Source organism: Arctopsyche grandis, chromosome 3, assembly GCF_051622035.1.
Source record: "Arctopsyche grandis isolate Sample6627 chromosome 3, ASM5162203v2, whole genome shotgun sequence".
Lineage (NCBI taxonomy): Eukaryota > Metazoa > Arthropoda > Insecta > Trichoptera > Hydropsychidae > Arctopsyche > Arctopsyche grandis.
Genome location: NC_135357.1, coordinates 27962046 through 27984713, shown reverse-complemented (window position 1 = coordinate 27984713; position 22668 = coordinate 27962046). Strand labels below are relative to the sequence as shown.

Below are 22668 nucleotides of genomic sequence, written 5' to 3'. Positions count from 1 at the left end.
TGCATATGTATGTATCTTCGTTTGAAACCGATTACGCTTTTGAAATTCAATTCGTCGTCTCGCATTTTGGAAGTTCCGCAAGAAAACCCGTACTGTTTCGCACATGCATTATTTATGAACGCATTTTCGCAATTTCGTTCTCTTATCGCCAATTTCTTCACGTCCTTCTTTGGGCTGGCACGCCGACTTTCTCCTTTCTACGCAGAATCGTCGTCGGGAATTTTCGCTGACTCGTCTTTGTTTCTGCCACTCATGTGCATTAATCCTTTTTCATTGGCGGTTTTTGAACATGGCACACTAAAATTAGACAAATTTACGACGCAACTCAGGGCGGATTAGATTCGATTTCCGCTGACAAGTCGCACGTGTGTCTCGTTTAGTCTTGTGGAATTTTAATTGCCATCAATTACCTCTACACGAGATTTTACACACTCTTAAAAGATTCGACATGAAAGCTTGCTTCGAAAGTCGTAAATTTTAACCTCAGTTCATAAACAGAGAGAGCTATATTTGCTGAAAACCGATGTAACATTGCAAGAAATTCCATTTGTATACAATTCTGTGGAAAAGTGCGGGTATACAAAGGGAAAATACTCAGCAAAGCTAACTTACGATGACTGCTATCTGTTTCTAAGTGGTTAAAAACAAGTATTTGCTAGATCTATTTTGAAGAGGTTTCATTGTTGAACTATACTAGCCTGATTTTCTTTGGTCACATATAAATATATGTACATATACCAGTGCTTCCAAGACATCTTCGAATTGGTTAGTCCAACGGTCAGTAACCTATGCCCCCTAGATGGCACTACAGAACATTTCAGATGGCACGAAAATTTCATAAAAACTTCTCCATTTTTGACTTAACACTAACTTTGGCTTATTATAAGATCTACATATGTAAATGATTCTGAAAATTTAGAATTGACCGATTCTACTTGAACCCCCCCTCCTAGTGTGACTTATGTATGACATTCAAACCAGTTTTCACAAAATATATCACTCACCGACCGCTATCTACTTGACATCTACTTACATATGAATGTTATTAGAATGTTTAACAGTGACGAAGTCATAATAGTCTGTAAAACTATCGATAGTTGATGCAAAAATTATTTCAGCGATACATAATGCTCCGGGCTAATTAATCTGCAACGTTCCAACGCAAATAAGCATGTCTGTTTCTTCGGGGGGAGGGGAGAGAGTGCTTAAGTTAGTCAGTTTATTGTTTACTTCTGATCGAAATGTTAAAACTTATTGCAGTTTCTGTTGGCCAAACTTTTTAGTATTTCATCAAATGATAAGCATGTTCGTGGCCTTAACACAATCAAAAGTGCGGCACCGGACGTGTAAGTTGAACTCCAGCTGTTATAGGCTTGTCTTCTAGTCATTGTTAATTCGTACAATCTTATTTTTTTCGGCAAGTTTCTCCTACATTTCTTCAAATTTGGGAATCACCGTTATCAAATCTGACCATACAAGGATAAAATATCACTGAAAACACTCCAGGGTGTGATTTTTGCTAAAGATCGTGATGGCATAGATTAGGTGTGTCAGTGTTTTTATTGCATGTGCAAAACTATCTAAAAAAAACACGAGCCACGTGCCCCTCTGTGTGTTTTCACCTTAAATTTGATATTTTCTTAATCTTATAAAACTTAAACATTCTCTTACATTATTTATTAAACAAATAAACAAATGTACTAAACCTCCAAACTTGGCGTCCGAACAGTCCTTAGGCTTTACTTTAGCTAAGTACATACCCAGGTATTAAATTTTGTACATCCTTTGCACCTGGATCCTCATCGCGGTCACTCTCCAATCCTATTGGTTCCACGCTATAAGGAATACTAAACAGCACAATAACCACATCCATAGTGGCAGGTGATGAGTCAAACTATTCCAGGTGTTGTTTAAAACGGTCGTTATCATCGCAAACAGCCTCGTTCCAGGTACATCAGCTATCTGCAACTTAAATCGGCACGTGGAATCGTCGATTAGCGATGAATTTGCTGGACCTCCTCTGCGGAAAACTGGGCGTGACGCTTCATTAGCATACACGTTCATTATTTACCTGCTACGAAAGTATTGCGCTGTGATTCATCCTCCCATCAGATTATGTAAATTTAATTGGTGCAGTGTATTTTCCTCGTACGGTCTCCTGTTCTTGCCGACTGTTGATGATGGTACTTTAATTGCGGTGGAAATGTTCGTATGGGTTCATAGTTCAGTTCAATGTCCCGTTTGGTGCATGAACATGACGCATGATGCTTAGAAGAACAGCACAGGTAATTTGGCAGCAATTGGTGTCCGTTGTAGATAAATGTGTGACATTCCCCGTTTCTAAATTTACTTGCGCTTGTTCTTTACGATATAATTTGTGCGCTGAAAATACTATCGTGTTTACTACTTTTCAGCAGCTGCTCGATCTGTCCACTCTCGTTATTATTTGTGTAACTGGGATGGAGTTAAAAGTGTCGACCGTGAACTATAAGCAAAATGAGCGTGGGTGTACTTTTAAATACAAACAGTATTTTTTATTATTTCCTTTTACGTATACACAACTAATATATACCAAGGATGTAGAATGTAGACAGTCGTTTGTTTGACAGTTTGATATACTAATGGCGGTAATACGATTCGTCAGAAGTGCTTATCCGATGACTCCAGCGTTTTCGCACAAAAGTTTGGTCGATAAGAATTTGTATATGTCATGGAAATTACGATCAAATGTGGTGAGGATTTGGGAAGGACTACTCTACCCCAAAACTTTATCTAGAACCTGCTTTGATAAAGGTCTGCTAAGACTCCAGTGGAAGCAGGTTTTAGTATCAATTAATAATCAATTCATCTTGTTATGTCGTTCGGACCACAATCTTGACTTATGTACATAGGTGATGAAAAACGTAGAAGAATTATAACATAGTACATACATACATAGCTTGAGCCTTGAATCTTTTTGGAATTATAAACTACAGTGGTTATTATTTTTGAACGAGGCGAGGACACGCTTGTTTAGCTTTTTTCAGTAGGTAATAAATACTGAAACAGATTGCCGTCTTCTATCTATAATTAAACGCTCTCGTTAAACATGGCTAACATCGAATTAGTAAACACTTGCTTGGACAATTGCATAGTAACCATCTTCATTCTCCTTTGTAATGCTGATCTTTGCGAGTTGCATATTTTGTGATGCAAATGTATACCTCGTTGACGTATTAGCGTCGTCATGAGTGTTTTTAAAGATTTTTTTCTATATGTATGCGTGTAATTTCAGCAAAAGCATTGAAGGACTTGATATCTTCCTGTCGTTTCGTTGTTATTTAAGTGTTGCACTTGCATCTTTCGCCGAGTGGGTGTCACATTCACACTTCTGGCTAATCTCGCATACATTGTGTATTTAGTTTTGCTCCATCGACCGGTTTTTGTTTAGTTTGGGCGTACCGATGATGACGCAAGTAAACCGCCTTGCCTCAGGCGAGGTTTCAATTTCAATTGGCGGAATTTCGCTCAGTCTGCACTTTACGAGTGTGTATTGAAAATCCCGCGTCTAGCCATCGGCTTATCGTTCGCGAGCCGCGTTTAGCGCGCGTTCGCTAAAAAGGTTATTCAGTCGTGTGGCCGATACTAGGTCTTGTTAACAGCTCGCTCTTCTCTTCCTGCATAGTAAAAGGTATAATTAGACATTAGGCTTAGTTAATTTTAAAAAATTAAGTTCCTGGAAAGCTTTGCGGTCAATTCAACAGGCGTGATCGGTGATTTTTGAGATCTGCACGTCTTTTTACGCACTTTTAGCGCAAAGTGAGGTCGCGGTTATGTAGCGTACAAAAAACTTTAATTGAAACCTTGACATTTTTTTTCATACATAAGACATTATTAATGCCCTCGTTGTTTCGACGCGTAACTTCTACTTGATTGATGGTTTTTAATTCGAATTTCGCAATTCGAGCAAAAATCTTAGCTCAACTCCTAGCCGTAATTACTAATGACGTTTCATAATCGCACCAATGAGAAATCATGTTTTTTTTTTCAATTAAGTTTTCAGTTACATTCTATACATATGTGTGAACTAGATCGTTATGCAGTTCTTTTTTTTTTCAATAAAACGGCATTGTAAAGTGATACGTACATATGTATATACATATACGTCTGTTTTAACGGGTTCGTAAAACGAAACCGAGCTTCGGAAATGCACCATCATCGAAAATTTGCATTATTACATACTGACATTTCTTTGTGAAAGTGTTACATCCTTGTTAGTGACGAATTAATTCAGTATTGGAAGTGGTATAGCAGATTCGTTATTGAAAGAGGAATTGTGTTCAGTCCCAGATCTGCAGTGCGTGAGTGTTCTTCGTTGTGAGGATAAATGTCTCATAAAACAAAGTAAATTTGTGTTTAATTTCTTCACACACGCATTGTCATGGTGTCTGATGTGACACGTTACATCAGCGACTGGTTTACGTCACCGGTAAACAACCAATTATTATCTCCCCTTTGCGGTTTAAAAGTTCATTTTTGAATAGACATTTAATTATATGCCCATTTTGATTGTATACTAGCCGCTTTGTAAGGAAAAAATATGTAAATAAGTAGCGTTTATACAATTCCGTTCTGCGAATAAAAAAAATCAGGAGATATATTGGAGAAAACTCGCCTTTTCATTTGACAGTTTGATTTATGCCGCAAGTTTATGTTGTGTTTTTTTTTTCGTTCACTTTTTTGTGTTTTGGCGAAGCACGTTTTTTTCCCGTTTCTCTCTTGACGAACGTGGTATTTTAGCTATTTTATTTATATTAACTGTGATACGTTGCGGCGCTAATTGAAAGCATTCTTGTTTATTTTAGTTTTAAGGGTATTAAAAGCTCGTAAAATAATAAACACATCTTCTATCAATAGTTGAGTGACTGAAATTATAAGAAGATTTTCTTAATATCAATTTGATTTGCGTTGTGTGAATATTTAAAACTAGTGTTGTGCCCGTTGACATTTCAGCGGGTTGTTTTGATTTTTTTTTTTTGATAATTTCAGAGTGTATTATAAGCAAAAACTAACTACCTACCCACATATAAACAATATAAAACACCAATAGAAAAATTAATTTTCAATAAATGGCGCTGAATGCTCGTGAGACTATTTTCCTAGAGGAAATATTGGTAGCAAATAGTATATACATATATTCAGGTTTTTTTTTTGATTCGTTATTATATTCGTACATTTTGTTGGCAGTGTTTTAACGGTGACGTATATATGTCGAATCGAAACGACTATTATGCTACGGCGAGAGTTATCGCAGACATACAGAATAGCGCTATTATACATATATATGATTTTATTTGATATCTTTTTTTTTTATTAAATTTATATTTTACGTTTGCCATTACAATTATGTTATTTAACTTGTATATAAATTTATAGATTATAACTTTGAAATCATATTCAAATAGTAGGTGGGATGGCTTTTGCTAATTTCATGAGGAACCGTTTCAACAATGAAATTAAATAAATTGGCAAAAACTGTGAATTCTTTTCAATCGAGATCAACCCAGGTCTCGAACCCGGGAACATCTCGGTGGTTAGCAACCACCGAGCTGTACTGCTAGCTAATACCTACAGTATTAACGAATTAATTTAATGTTCTTCATTTACATACATGGATTAATAAATATATTAAGAAAAATGTTGTATGTATACCAGTTTTGCAACTAATATCCCATTTGTGTATGTCCAACTCGTTTTTATTTCTATTCAAAATGTGGCCAATCTGTTGCTAGTCAAAATATTTGTCCAATCCATGAACGGAGATACATTTTCTTTTTGGTTCCAGTTTCTGGAAATTGTATATAGCGGGCGCTTTAAATCTATTTTTGTTTAATATAAATAAACAATTGATATGAATTTTTATTTGAGCATTTATTCCTCTCAATCTTGCTGAGCTGACATTAGGCTGCCGTACTAGTATGTTCAAACTGGCAATGCTAAATTGGACAGGATATATAAAAATGAACAAATCATGTATGAAAATATAATTTATACAAAAATAGTTCGTTAAAAAATGTATGAAAATTTTATTTTTCCTTGAATTATTATTATTTTAAGCAAATTTACAACATAATATAGAACAGTCTGCATTCTTCACCTTCAGGTTCATCACTCTCATTTATTTCGAGCGAGTCATTTAGTCTTCTTCGCCACTAATTGTTCATCTGTACATTCCCTGCCCCTAGGGTCGTACATTGTTCGTGTCTCATTAGAGCAAAAATTGCTTCAGATAACGTACATATTATGCACACATGTTATTATAATATATTTATGTTTTGTTCCAGAATACTATCGGTGTTATGTGAAATATGTGAACGAAACGTTACGATCATCGGAGATGGTATGCGACACTGAAAAATGTCTGATATACGGTCTGTCGAAGAAGAATTCATCGGCGGAGTCGACGTCGAAGAGCGAGGAAACTCATTGAGGTATGAGGTCTCCTATGTGGACTTTCAAATTTGAACCCTGAACCACACCTGTAACCATGTATGCCTCGCTTTAGAATTGCTTATTGTACTGCTACTACTTTTCTTTTTGTGTTGCTTCATTGAATATTTGAGTAACCTTGCTTGCTGCTTACAAAAGTTACACAAATTCATAGGGCTATTGTTTTAACTTTAACTTTTTCTCACACACATGACCCTATCGTGCAATAGGATTGTTTTCAATTTCAAAACGATTTATATTCTTAGTCAGAATTTAAATGTAACTCATTTGCACGTCTTGATTCGAAAACAATATTCGTTATATATGTACTTCAAAACTTCTTATTTATTTTTTCTATTTGCACTTGCTTTTTTTATTTTATTTGTATATATTATTTACATATTGTCTGTCAAGATTAATGGTTCAAATTTGAACATCATTGCATGTTCACATTTTAAATTGGCATAATTGAAAGCGACTGCATTCGATGAATTGTCTACTGTTGCAGTTTAAGCTCTTTCATAGCAGCGTTAGCATGTTTTTCGTTATTTGAAATGTTTTTTTAACAAAACTAGCAACATGAAATAGTTCGATGAATACAAATATCATAGATTAGTTTTTGTTTTTAGGGTAGCAACAAATACACCACATCTAATAAGCTTGGGTTGCGGACGGCTGAGCACTGCCGTAACAATACATCCTTTAAGACAAGGTTTTTTTATAATCTCAAATATGTATAATACATGTCTAATGCTATATTTAGATATACATTTTGGGTAAGCATTCGCTTGTTGGACAAGAAGGATCATTGGTTAAGCTTACAGGTCCAAATCGGTCATTTTAGAGTAGAGATAGCTAATTAGTCCCACTTGTATTGCATCATTATCAGATGCATTAACTCTAAACCTTTATAGATATACAATTAATTTACTTATGAATGGTATTTACATTAATTTTTTCACTATGACTTAACTATATCTTCAGTTTCAGTTTGAAAAAATTGAAATTTTCTTGTATAATAAGCGAGCGTTTACTATTTACTGATTTGCTTTCTTTTTCTTTGTATATGTTACAGTTGAATGTTTTTTTTTAGTTGTAATATATTCCAAATTGCGTTTTAGATTGTTCATAATCGAAAACAATTCAACTTGTAAATTATATCTCTACAAGCGCAAATACACTTTCAACAATGTCCGGCAGTTGTAATATAACAGTTTAGTTTTGACAACTCTGATGTTTTTACAAATGCTTTAGAATTCAATAATGCGTGAATGAGTGCCGTATTACGATAACTCTAAGAATGTTAAAAACAAAAATGTGACTTTCCAACTCAATTTACTAGTCGAATGACGTTTTCACGAAAACCTCAGCTCTCCATCTAACCTAGTACCAACTTATGGATGAGATGTTTTTTCAGTTGTAATATATTTTGACCAGTTGGAATGTAATTCGCCATATGAATAAACTTACGTGGGTTAGACGGAATATATTCCAACTAGTCGAAATATATTACAACTAAAAATAAACTTAAACTATAACGGTAGTTGATACCAGGTTAGTTGGAATATATTTCAACTACTATAGGAATATAATACAACTGAAAGATACACTTCAACCGTAACACATGTACATGTATACATATATTTAATTTGATTTAATTTTGACATTTTAGGTGGCGTTACATTAGGCTCTGATCCATCTTCGAATATTATTCTTCCAGGCACCGGAGTTCACAACGAACATTGTAAGATAGAAAATTCTAATGGAGTCGTTACACTTTATCCTATAGTTGGAGACACATTCATCGATGGAATCAAAGTGGAAACTCCTACACGTCTATCTCAAGGTTGGAATTCGTAGCAAACATTTATTTGACTTAGTCGTTTATATGCCGATATCATAATACATAATTTCAATTTTTAATTTAAGGTTGTATGATTGGCATTGGACGTTCCAATTACTTACGCTTTAATCATCCAGCCGAAGCAAATTTAATGAAATCAGTGTTGCCCAACACGCGCATATCCATGGCACCTATACAATTTTTGTCCAACGACAACAACTATACGGCGTCCCAACATCAAAACAATGTACAGTTTAATCAAAACTACAATACCAAAGATGCGACCAACCAAGCAGTTTCAAACCAAAGTTTTAACAATGTAGATATTAAAACGATCGATGGAAAGGATCAGATTGAGAGGATTATGAATAGTTTAAGTTCGTACAAAGGACAGGCAGCGCTTGAAAATGAATTGGAAATGCTCAATAAGGATCAAATAGGCAGGAGAAAACCACCAGTGGCACCGAGGCGCATGTTTCGCGACTTGGATCAAACTTCAAACTCGAGCAGTTCGGACCAAGAGGTATTGCAGAGGAGCGAAACGCCCCCGAAGACCGGCAGCATCATGTCGAAAGTGTCGAAATTTGAATATTATGTGAAAAACTCTCAAAGAAATGTGAAAAGTCCACAGTCTAATGACGTGTGGTCTCCGAAGGTTTTCAGTGCCAATTCTTTAACTGTGAATACGCCGGCCAAGGACGTTTTAAATGGTAAAAATGTGCCGTCGAGCTACGTCACGGACAATACACCAAACAGTCAAAAGTCTGTGATTTTGAATAGAAATAACGCCGTCGAAGCTAGAAATTGTTCTTACACAAATGTTACCGTTAAAAATCAATTAGGAAAAGTTGACCAATATACAAAAACTTTTGACGGTCACAGGTAGCAATTTAAAATCATACCTGTTATAATTCAATTTATTTTACAAAATTTAAATTTTTTTATGGTTTTTCAGAAATACCCCAACATCGATACAATTAAATCAAGCCCAACCAAACGGACAAATTAACAAATCGAATTACAAGTTTCAAGCGCCGTCACCGAGTTTCGATAGAAACCCAGTGTTTTGTAATTCCCCCACATATTCTGAAAATAATGAAATGTCACATTCACAAAATTATCAGAATTTCGTGGATCCTTACAGAAAACACGTGAATATTCCAATATGTACCATATTATATTTACCATTAGATTGTTTGTTCATTATCAATTTTTATTTTAGTTTGATGATCAGAGTCAGAGGTCATTAGAACAGGCTCGCATCGATGAAATATTGAATATGTGTGCAGAATACGAAAAACAAAATTCTACAGGTTGGCACATATTCTAAATATTTATTAATTCTTATGTTTATAATGCTTTAATTCGATTTTAATATAATTACAGGTGTACCAACAACGCCAACTGAAAAGAAAACTCACAATAAAATCATCACAAATGGATCTCTTCCCAGAGGATTTCAAAACAATCCAAATATTATTCAAAGTAGTGATGGTTTTTTCCGGTACGCATTTTCAATTGTATATGTATAATACTATGTATTTTAATATTATTCGTTTTATGAAAATAATTTTTCATGTTTTAGATTCGATACGACTTATAATAGACCCGATGCTTTGTCTAATCGCATTCCAAATTCGCCAGACGGTGTAAAATCTGCTAATGTTTGGATGAATTATGAAAATGCAAAAGCTTTTTCGCAGAGTAATGGAAATAATTCACCATCTCACAATAATAGTAATAATATTAAACATCAACAACAGATTCCATCACATCATTTAAATTTCGAAAATGTTCAACCAGAAGTTCAAATGGTCACAGCATATAAACAAGAGAATTTCGTACAGAATGTTCGTCAATTTCCAATTACCGAATTATCAAGTCCAGTTATGATCAGAAAAATTGCAAGAAACGCCCAAAATTCTTCGAATTATGTGGGTAGTTATGATTCTGATAGAACCAAAATGTTCTTTAGTCCCTATGAAAATGTGTCGCCGGGAACTCATGGGTTTACAATCAATGGTGGAAATTCAATAAATTATACACCAAAATCACCAGGTTCGAACAGTCCTAGAACTCGCATCAAAACGACATATGCTCATAGAAATCCTTCTCAACCTCAGCATTTTGTATTTCCGTCTCCAACCACAAATGTTCCTAATAATGAAAGACATTATGATGTATCGAAATGTCCCGGAATTGAAAAACAATTGAGTCTCACCGAAGATATTCCGATGATTGATGATACTAATTTTGCCAATGAGTTAGAAATGAGGATAGCTCGATTGAACCCTGAAAATCGAGAAAAACCTCCAGAATCTCCCGATAAATTTATTTTAGATCCTCTTGAAAATATTTACGATGGTCATAGAAGGAATTTTGAAGAGATCAGAAGAGATCTTATCGCCGATATACCGGAACTGGATGCTATTCAAATGGATTTAGATAGAAATATTTCTAAATCCTCGGCATCATATATGAATAGTATTAATAGTAATAGTGAAAATTTAAAAGATTTGTCTGAAACGTTGAAAGATATTCAATTTGAAGATGAAGTGTTTGAAAATATTAGAAACTCCACTCCTAATGTGTCAGTAATTTTTGAAAATAATTCCAATAATCCAATTCGATCATATGAACTTTTAAATGATGATGTGGAATATAGTAAAAATCCTCCACATGCTATTGAAGCTGTTGCCGAAATTATTAATGTAGAACCTGAAGATACTTATAATGTAAATAATGACATTGTCATCACTAAAATGGACTTAATGGAAAGTAATCTGATTGAAGAAAATCTGTGTCAAAGTATTTCAATAGAAACCAATGATAATTTTGAATATGTAAATAATGATATTTATGATCATAAAGAAGAACAAAAGAATGAAGCCTCCAAAGAAGCTTGTTCTGAAATTAACCACACAAACAGTGTCAATAATAGTGAAAGTCAAAATGAAAAATTGTGTCAATTGGAACATTTATATTCTTTAAGAAAAAAGACTATGAATGATATGAAAGATATCAAAACTGAAATCCATGATTTTGAACTTTCTAGAAAACAAGTATGTATATATTATATACTATTTAGCGCTTTTGTATGTAAAATTATTGTCATTTGTCGTTTAATTCAATGTACAATTTCTTCAGTCGCAGGCCGAGTTAGATGAGTTTGAAATTCGTATGGAAGCGTTACAGGATGAGATCGAAGTACAGCGTGTTCTCAGAAACGATGAAATTGAAGTAGCTACTGTCTCAGAAGCGGAGAAAATTAAATTTAAAATTGCACAAGAAGAAAGACAGGTCGAAATGAAAGACATGCAAAAAAAATTAGAATCGGCCGAAGAGGAAGTAAAAAGGTATATTTATTGCCCACTGGTAATTTATATTTTGTGTTATTTTAGCTTAAAATAATTTTTCATTTCATTTTTACAGAGTTGAAAAAGATTTTACAAAAGCGCAAGCCACGTTAGAAGAACTAAGACATGCTCAAGAAATGCTAGAAAATGAAAGAAAACTTTTTGAAGATATGGAATTTCAGCATTTAGAAAAGGAATCAGAGTTGTGAGTATATTTTTCGACAATGATATTTCTCATTTAATCACTTTGTTTTAATCTTATTTTGTAATGTATTATTTCGTTGTTTATAGCTTTAGTCGATTGTCCAAAGAACAAAACGTTGTACAGAACGATCCGTGGGGAACGTCGAAAAAAATTAATAAGCTGGAAAAGTTAATTCAAGAATTGAAAATTTACGACGTATCTGAAAATTATTCAAAAGAGAGGAATGATGCTGAAAATCCCATCATTAAAAAATTACTTAACAATCTAACAAAATTAGAAGATAATCTCAGTAATGTGAACAAACAAATAAATGACATTAAACGAGATGTGGGTATTTTTAGAAATGTTGATAAACGTAATGACATTGAAAATTATAAAGCTAGAATTAGATCAGGTGACTTTTCGCCTCCAACTTCGGATGAAGACGATATGAACGAAATAAAAGATAGGGTTAGATCGTCCATCGATCAAATGTCTATGAGTATGATTGTTGTAAGGCAAACTAATGTAGATGATCTTTGCAATGAACGATCGCCTACATCATCAGAGACAAAATATCCAATAGATCAAATGTCCCTTAGTATGATTACTGAAACGAGAAATATGTATGAAAATAATTCATCTACTAGTTATAGAAATTCTTTAGATTCCCAAAAAGTAGAAGAATATCAAGGAAATGAAAAGCGTGGTTTCTGGGAAAGAAACTTTGATTCACTTAGCAGACTAAAGAATAAGGATAAGAAAGCAAAAAATAGTAAATCACAAGATTTGATGTCTCAAAGTCTCAATGAAAATATGTTTTATAATAATGACAACATTGAATCAGAATATGGATCATTTGAAAAATTTAACAGTCTGTCTAACAAAAAGAACAAAGATGAAACTAAATTAAAATCTGAAAATTCGTCAAAATCAAAAATTTCTTCCCTTACTAATTTAAGTAAAATTATACGAAAAGATTCTACAGGAAAGAAAAACAAGGACGACGCATCTAAAATCATCAGCGACAACAAAGAGAACGTCGACATAAACGTAGAAGTCAACGACGTACACGACGATCGATCAAAAGACAACGATACCAAAAATTCAAAGCACAGATACTTGAAAAACTCCAAATCGAATTGCACAGAGAACAAATACACATACAAATCTTCAAAAATACAAAACAATGTCAACACAAACAACGTAACGGAGGAAAAGTTCAAAGACAATCTATTCAACGGTTCCACAGACGAAAATCGCTACAGCTTTGCTGACAGCTTGGAAGATGACAACTATCGAGTGATCGATCCTTCCGGCAACACCGTTAGAATGTGCGAAGCCAAAAACAAGATTACGTACAGGAAGAGCGACGGCGATGAAATCCGAAAATATCTAGATCAATCGAAAACCATCTGCGACAACACGAAAATTCCATCGCAGGATGATATCGATAGGATTTCCAAGGTTACCTTGGACGCACCATTGTTGTTCAGCAGTGGAGAAATGAACAACACACTCGGTCGGAAAACGTTGGATAGCTTACGGGAACTTGAAAGAAACCGAGTTGCAATGCTAGAAGAAAAAGGTATATATTTATTTTCAACTTGAATTTATATTTACTATATAACTTGTTACCTATTCAAAAAATTCGGATGCGACCAACGCACGACTTTATCTATGTATTTGAGGTATAAGAGAAGATTACAAAACAAAATTCGATAATTAACCGTTTGCCCGCAGCCGTCTTCTATGGAAGCTTTGGGCGACGAGTCTGTAGCGCGGCTGTCTTCCATAGAATTTCTGAACTTTACACGGGACTTTGAGGCTTATATGCGCCTATTTCAACTGTTTTAAGGTTCAAAATTGGTTGAATATATAACTGAGTTGAATGCCATCTATTCAATTTGCTTAAAATTAATATATAACAGTCAAAAATTAGTTTTTTGTGGAACCATACTGAAACCTCGTTTATGTGACGTCACGTCTTCATACAATTATGAAGAATGATTATTTGACAATTAATCCAAAACGACGAGATATATTATGTATATTATTGTTTAAAATAATACTTTATGTGTTAATTAACATATCTGGTTACTTGAGTAAATATTAAAATCTGTATTTAAGGTCGAAAACTCGATTGCCAAATTCGCGAAAAAGGTGCCGCGTACAGGGCTTGTTCGCTATATTTATTGCCGCGGGCAAAGGGTTAAACATACATATGTACATACACGCTCACACGATAATTGGATTATTACGCGCATTGCGATCGCCTAAAAGACAATTTTTGCCATGAAAATCGCGAATATGGAATATTTGGCACTCGAGTTCTTGTTAGTATGATAGTTATCGTTAGTATTATGGACTTTTCGGCTGCCAGATGTTCCTTTGTAGAGATTTTAGTGACTTTTAGACGAGCGCTTTGTAGGCAATAATCACCGAACCCGTTCACACCGGTTCGATACAAATTGAGCGCAAATGTAGAGAAATTTACAAAGGACAAAAATTCTACTTCCAGTTATCGAATTATAAACAAAACCTTTTCAGCTCTAAGTTAGTATGTAAAGAATACAAATATAAATTTTCAGCTTGATATGCACAGGGGTTTGGAAAGTATCGTGGTCACATTTTTGACTTTTCTAAGAGGAAAAAATCCCACTTCCGGTTTATTAAGTTTAGTGATTTTTTTTTCATTACATTGATACAATAATTATACTTGAATTTTTTCGTGAAGAGCACACATTTTTAAGGGTAAACTGCCACTTCCCGTTGACAGATGCTCACCAAATTTTATATATAACTTGGTATTAAGCTTAAACTTCTAGATATGAAATTTTAGTTCAATAAACCAAAAGATTTCTGAGAAAAACAAGATTCTCTAGAGAAGTACTACATACTTCCGGTTAAGGTAAAAATATCTAAAAAATATAAAGATATAAAATTTATCATTTCTATTACATGTAAAAAAATTCAATCTGATTCGATTAGCGGCTTGGAAGATAATTGAATTCAAAAACTTAAAAAAAAGAGGACAAAGTTAAATATTTGGAAAAAATTTACATCGTATCGATAAGAATTACAGTAACCGATTCTAAGTTTCAGTTCGATAGGACTAACGGTGTTCAAAAAATCCCCAAAATACACAGACACATTTTTTCTAGATCATGAAAACGTGATCAGTGATCGATTTTCGCATGATCACAAAACTTGATCTATACTTACTACGTACATAGATAAAGTAAAAACAATTTAACGGAAACTTCCATAACTTATTTCACATATGAAGTTCGTCTATGATTTTAGGTTGTCAGGTGATCGAAAATGAACGAGAGAAAATTTCCGAACTGAAGAGGCGAGTTCAAAGCGAAACGATGCAAAAATGGGAAGAAAATCAAATCAAACAAAAATTGAGTATCAGCGATTGCGAAAACAGTCCTAACGGCGAAACGGAACAATTCAACTCATCTACTAATTCCAACTCGGACAACGCATTTAAATCGTATGCCGAAAAGACGCTCAACGATGACAGTTCAGACTCTCGATTTGAAAAGTAAGCTAGTGGATAGTGAATGAATTTATTGTCACAATCATATAAAGCCACGTACAAACAAGCATTTAATCGTTATTATATGTATATCTAAATAATCTTCATACATAGGAGAATTTTAGTACTGAACATTAAATAATGGTGCTAGACTTAATGCTTGACTTAAATTCGTCGACTTATGTCGTTATCACTGTATCGTAATCCTATCATTTATCGTCGACGGAGCGAGTTCATTACCATTCGTGCGATAACAACTTCCACAACTCCGTGTCTATCTTATCTTTGCACCGACTCATCGGCTACATTTCTACAGTGCAAATCTATTATTTCCAATATGTGGTCGATGTAAATAATACATACACAGTATTGTACAGTTTGCTATAACAGTTTGCTATATATGTTCAAAATGCATTCTGTTTGTTGCATCGATTATAAACGACTGCTGTGCTGGTTTGTTGTGATTTTACAAATGTGTGGACTTATCTGTTTTGTTTTGTGTGAAATTTGTGTCTAACCTTGCTGTTTCGTTTCAGCTCTGGTGTAGAAAATTCAACGTTTGATACATCGCTGATTGAAAAGGTAATTTTAAAAACATACTGTAGTATTTGACGTATCACTAAATGAAGTTTTGTTATCACCGGTATCAAACAATATTGGTTTTTTTTATTTATTTTTATCATATTTAACCATGATGACATTGCGGGTTTCACTCCTGAGCGACACCTTTAGTATTAAATTTGTATATCTTATATAATAATTGTCTAATGCGTGCGTGCATGTGTACGAAGTACTCGCTGTTAACACGCTCCGTCTCTCTTTCTCCCCTTGGAATCGTATATCGTGGAAAGAGACGCGGCATAGTGTGGGCTTTACACATGTCACGTGGTTGACATTTATAATATTTAAAATTTAATTTACTCTTTTGAAAAAAATATCCAATCCGTATTTATAATTTATTCTTTTGTTTATGTCGACTGATCAAATGGCGGATCTGGATTGCGATAATTTACCGAGTGCACAAGTATGTGCACACAAGCCACTAGTATTTATATAAATTTATAGATTATATATTACAAATCATGGTGATGACAAATAGTGGGTAGGATGGTTTTACCAATTTGATGAGGAACCGTTTCAACAATGAAACTCTGGTAGGAAACGATCAACTTGGAGTCACTTTCGGATCCAGAAAATAGTCAAAAGAAAGCATTCAATTTAAAATTAAAAAAAAAAATTGTTAAAACTACTAGGCCATAAATTGTAAAGACCTATTTTTTTGCATAGTTACATTTTAGAAAGTTGAAATATGTAAATATTTGCTGCAATAATAGCGCGAACGATCGTTTTCATTTTGAATTAAGCTCAGTTCGTCTACCTGGAAGGGTCGTTATTATATAAAATTAAAATATGTAGAAAGAACTAAAATATATTTATATATTTATATATATATATATATATATATATATATATATATATATATATATATATATATATATATATATATATATATAAATAAATAAATATAAATAAAATTCGGTTGTGAGTAATATATTTAAATGTGAAAAATTAAAGCATAGTTAAATTAAATCCAGTTGTAATATATTTTGACTGGTTGAAATATATTCTATCTAACCTGGTACCAACTACCGTTATAGTTGAAGTGTATTTTCAGTTGTAATATATTTTGACTAGTTGAAATATATTCCGTCTAACCCATGCCAGTTGAATTACATTCTAACTGATCAAAATATATTACATCTGAAAATACAGTTCAATTATAAGCTGGTACCAGGTAAGATGGAGAGGTTAGGCTATCGTGAAAACGTCAATCGATTAGTGAATTGAGTTGGAAAATCAAATTTTTGTCGCGAGCACTTTCTTAGATCTATCGTAATATGGTACTCATTACCTTTATTCATAATATCTAGCTAATATTAACCCATTATTGAATTCTAAAGCATTCGTCAAAACATCAGAACTGTCAAAACTCAACTGTTATATTACAACTGCCGCACGTTGTTGAAAGTGTATTTGCGCTTGTGGAGATATAATTTACTAGTTGAATTGAATTGAATATATATATATATATATATATATATATATATATATATATATATATATATATATATATATATATATATATATATATTACAACTAAAAATATTCTTTGACTGTAACATATATATTAAATTAAATTCGTCCAAAGTGGGGGGGGGGCATAGCACCTAAGGCATCCCCCTTATCTGACCAGCAACAATACAGAAATACTCTGAATAAATTCTCTTCGATCAAGGTTAATCATGGCTTGAACCCGGGGACATCTCGATGGTTACCATTAACGCAACCTGTGGTTGCTATTTAGGAACTGGATATGGAAATGGTTCGGTGATTACTGGTCACAAATTACTCGTCACAAAGTCACTAAAATCTCTATAACGGAACATCTGGCAGCCGAAAAGTCTATCATACTAACGATAACTATCATAGTAACGAGAACTTGAGTGCCAAATATTGTGTATTCGCGATTTTCATGGCAAAAATTGTCTCTGTGACCACCCCAATGTGACAAATAGTCCAATTACCATGGAAATATCGGTAGTGTGGACGGCGCCATAAAGCCCTCGACATGAGGCCACACCCCCCCACGAATACATTGTACATCTAATATATAATTTCGAAAGAGACTTTGTATGTAAGTATATGTTTATCTTTGGTTGGGAATTTCGTAAACAAGTCAAAATTTCTATGATGAGTCGATTTTTTTTTTCGATTCAAATAAATTTAATAAAAATACAAATGAATATTTAGACTATTTATACTATTAGATTCGCCATGTTTACGCTTTTTATATTACAAATACTGAGCGAAGCCGAGTAAAACAACTAGTATATAATAATTCAAAGTACATTGTAATATCAGTTGTTTAAATGATAGCATATGAAATAGTAGAATTGATACACAACTTATTTTAATTTAGCTGACAGAAGTCTCAACGGGTATTCTCGTTAAGTAAATTTGATATACGGTTTCGACCCACGCTTCAATTCTAGCATTACTGAAATACATTAGACAACTAAACACATATCTCGTAGTCACGTCAGTGACCCCGCTATTATAATCACACAGTTGAGTCAATAATGCATTGCATTTTATCGGATCGGTCAAAATCTATAAATACCAAACATCGGGAATGTCTCACTATTAAATCATAAAATTTTCAACGTTTTACGTAGGTGATTCGATTTCTACAGACTGCCTCTTCTATTCGGAACCGGTCTGCCGAAAGTTTATATTTTTTTATTATGAGTCAGGGTGTATACGGGTGTCCTGAGATATGTGCGAAGTCTTCTGCCATACCGTCGAGTCAATTTGGTGATCTTTTGATGCCAGAGCCATGTTGTAAATATTTATATCCAATTTAAATTCTCGGCGTTGAGACAACATTCGGGATTTATGAATCGGATGATTGAGCTTTGTTTGCATTCACAAAACGGTTCTAATTCGAGATCACCGTTGGAATACAATCCACTATTATGTCGGTGAAATTTTCAAGGTTTCTCTACGGGTGCGTATAAACTTTTTACATATAAATTTTAAACTTCCTATTTATCTAAACTGCTGTTTGTTGGTGGAACGTGTTATTTTTGGCTTCATAATATGCATTCGCATCCATTCTGTTGCGAAATGAATAGTAATGTCGTAATTTCTGGGTCAATCTATTTTGCTGGTGTCGTGTGTCTTAATTATTAGTCAGAGCATTAATCTTAGGTTCACCAAGCATCATACATATGCATTATAATTTGTTTAAATTCAATGTTTTACATATGTAGATACTATTATGCATCAAATAAAAATAGATTAATGTTTATTTTCGATACATTTGAATTTATTAAGTATTTTATTTGTTGTCTTTTGAGTAAATATGTACGTATAGCTTATACAGTTTTATCAATCGTTTACTGGTAGTATTTGAGAACACTTGGTCACCGCAATGTTTGCTTAAACCGTGGAAGCTCTTAGTTGCCGCGTCTTCGCGTACATTTACTCGCCGTTCATCGTCAAGATCACAGTTGTTATGTTATCTTTTCAACATTCAGACTGATTTTACCAAGTATATTAAAGTCATCGATAAAAATTTATTAATAAATAATTGTTGTAATGTCGATGTGGATATCATATGCAAGGAAAAAGAACAATGCTTCAATCAAACGCACCAAATCTCTTCCCAAAGTAAAACGATAACGATTTTGAAATTGTTAAATTTGCATGCAAAATTACACGTTACAAATTCAAATCACTTATTCGTTCATAAATTTCGTTGCAGCAATTGCGGCATTCACAATCCGACTCCCACAACTCGTCGCTCTTCACCGAAGATGAGAGGAGTGCGTCTAGAAACGAACGACAGAGTTCACCCCTGAGCAGTTATCCGATGGTGCCGTTGGGTCATGTCACCAACAACACGGCGAGACCCCTCAGCGAGATGTCGGACATGAGCAGTGAAAACGGAGGTATGTGCTATAAATCTCCACAGATTCACTCTCATCTTTAACTATGTATGTAGATTCGTTTTAATATTGTCGATATTTGATATTCAAGCATCACCGCAACTAGTCGAAGCGCCGCGGAGATCTCGAAAGGTGTCTTCGAATTCTTTGAACAGTTCATTCGGATGGGGTCACAACAGGGGAGACTTGCAACGTCCCCTCACCAGATATTTGCCGATAGACAATGACGATTTGAATTTGAGGCAACATATTGATTCTGCCGGTAATTTCAATTTGATTTTATACGCTTTGTAACTTTATCAATATGTGATGATAAAATTTCTGTCCGTTATATATATGTTTTTTTTTTTATCATTAAGGTCATCAAGTTGATCAGTGTCCGCATGTTTCTATTGATTCTACATCGTGCAGGGGGTACCTTCACAAACTCGGTGCTAAGTTCCACGGCTGGTCTAAAAGGTGATTACTATTATTTACCTTTTCTAAGAATATAATCTTCAAACAATTTTGTGCTGAAATGTATTGTTTTATTTACAGATGGTTCGTGTTCGATAGGTCGGCTAAAACTTTGATATACTATTCAGACAAAAACGAAAAGAAACCGAGAGGTGGTGCTTATTTCCAGGTATAATATTTTTTTATTATTTTAGACATCATTATTTGATGTTTGTACCTGCTGTCCGCACAGTGCTTTATCGGATGGCTCTTATCACTAGAGGTAGGATAGCCAAGGTGCCGCTCATTGTTCAATTGTTGTAAATCCTTCGTAAAAAAGTTTCGGCAAACCTTTAACAATGCATTTACAACATTTGAACAATAAACGGCACCTTGGTTATCCTACCTCTACTTATCACAAGAGGTATCTGACTTCTTCATGGAATCGTTGCTGTTGTGTCTGAATGTGATATTTTCCACCTCAATGAGCGTTGGTTATCAGAGATTATGTTAACCTATTTGTCTGGTAGCCTGCGCTCATGACTATTTTCATAATTGGGTGTGATTTATGAGTGGAATTTTAATCTTCTCTCTTCCATTCAGGCCTCAAGAGGATGTTTTATATTTACGGCTGATACTAAGGTTGCCAAGTGTCATGGACAAAAAAAGAGAACAAAAAATGTTTATTTTTATAATTTTCTTTATAATTGTGCAGGTTATTATTAAAGTGAAATAAGTAATTTAAGGTACCAAGAATATCATTATTTGATAAGGTAATCGTAAAATTCCACCATTACAGGAAAGAATATATCTATAAGGCTAAGAATAATAATGTATACATATATTTTTATGTAGTATCAAAATAATTTTTAAAACAAATTTATGCAAAAGTACAATTATATCAAACGAACTATTATATGACTTATTCCACGTCTATAATAACCGGAACATACATAAGTATATAGTTAGGAACTTGAAAAGTGCGCTTAAAAATGAATTGTTGAATTTAATCATCTTCATTCTCACTCTCAATTTCATTACCTCTGTTGCTTTATTTATCTACACTGCTAAGTTGCTGCAAAAGTTTCTTATTTTCTTTTATTCCTTTATAAAATTCTAAACATGATATATTTTTGTAATTGTACACTACGCTTAAAATACCCCGGACAGTGGAAATTTTCAACTTATTTCTTTCTTTAGTCCACTGTCCGCTGATCATGGAAAATATTCTTTCTACATTGGCAGTTTGGCCAGGTATTGCAAAAACCTCTCCACTCACGTCATATCTTGTGAGAGAAAATATACCTATAGTATGGACTGCGTGAAATTATTGTCAAAATTGAAAAGTAGAAAATTACGGGTACAATGTAAAAAGAAAAGATAGAGAACAAAAGAATTGTGTTAAAAAAGAAAAATATAGAATCGTGTTAAAAAACATAAAAGAGGTATGTAAAAAGAGACCATGTTCTCTTAAAAAGAGACTAGTTGGCAACCCTAGCTGGTACTTGGTGCTGGCTGTAAATGTAAGACATTTCCTACCATGTATTCTGTTTATTTGATATTTTTATTGTGTATTTTATTTAATTTTTATTATTTCCATTTTTGTGTATTACTTTTCTTTTGTTTTTTTTTATCATATTTTTCTACTTTTTTTTTATTCTTATGTATTTTTATTTTGTATTTTTTTTTCTTATATACATAGACCATTGTGGCGCATTAGGTTCTTCCTGTTATGCCACAATGCTCCAAAACTATAAATAAATTAATATTATGTGTAGTTATTGTAATGATAAATTTCTAATCAATTTGTTTTTTGTTTTGCATCGTGCAGGTAATTGAAGAAGTGTATTTGGACCATTTGAATGCTTCGAAATCTCCCACGCCTCTTGCAACATTCGTAATCAAGACAAGACAGAGGCGGTATTACCTGATGGCGCCTTCCGGGCCCGCTGCCAGGATTTGGATTGACGTCATCTTTACGGGAGCGCAAGGCTACACGGAATACATGCAGTGAATCTCTCATGATCTACAACTCGGTCAAACTTGCTAAGGGTTCACCGGACGACACTCTTGTCTGTGGTTACTAGTCCAATTAACTATGTGTGCTCATCGGTTTAAATATGTATTCATATACGTGTGTGATTCAATTATATTTATATATTCTAGGAATAAATCATTAACAGTATTTTAATATTAATTATTATATGCATATCTATTATACCATTATGAACGGATACCAATATCTGTAATTTTAAACGTTATGTATTTTACTATGACAATATTGTTGCTATTGTGTGCTTCGTATTATATTTGTGACCAGTTTG

At 33.7% G+C, this 22668-nt stretch overlaps 1 protein-coding gene across 1 annotated transcript; it reads left to right on the top strand.

The window, feature by feature from the left end:
* The first annotated feature begins 6396 nt into the window (after window positions 1–6396).
* LOC143909520 (uncharacterized) lies at window positions 6397–22578 on the top strand. Its single transcript, XM_077427531.1, has 19 exons — window positions 6397–6470; window positions 7098–7180; window positions 8141–8314; window positions 8398–8606; window positions 8706–9193; window positions 9267–9462; window positions 9534–9624; window positions 9698–9815; window positions 9897–11373; window positions 11459–11667; window positions 11744–11872; window positions 11959–13439; window positions 15158–15404; window positions 15935–15980; window positions 19726–19912; window positions 20001–20171; window positions 20269–20368; window positions 20447–20534; window positions 22176–22578. The coding sequence occupies exons 1-19, from the start codon at window positions 6397–6399 to the stop codon at window positions 22356–22358; spliced, it is 5751 nt and encodes a 1916-aa protein (XP_077283657.1). The 3' UTR covers window positions 22359–22578.
* Window positions 22579–22668: the final 90 nt, after the last annotated feature.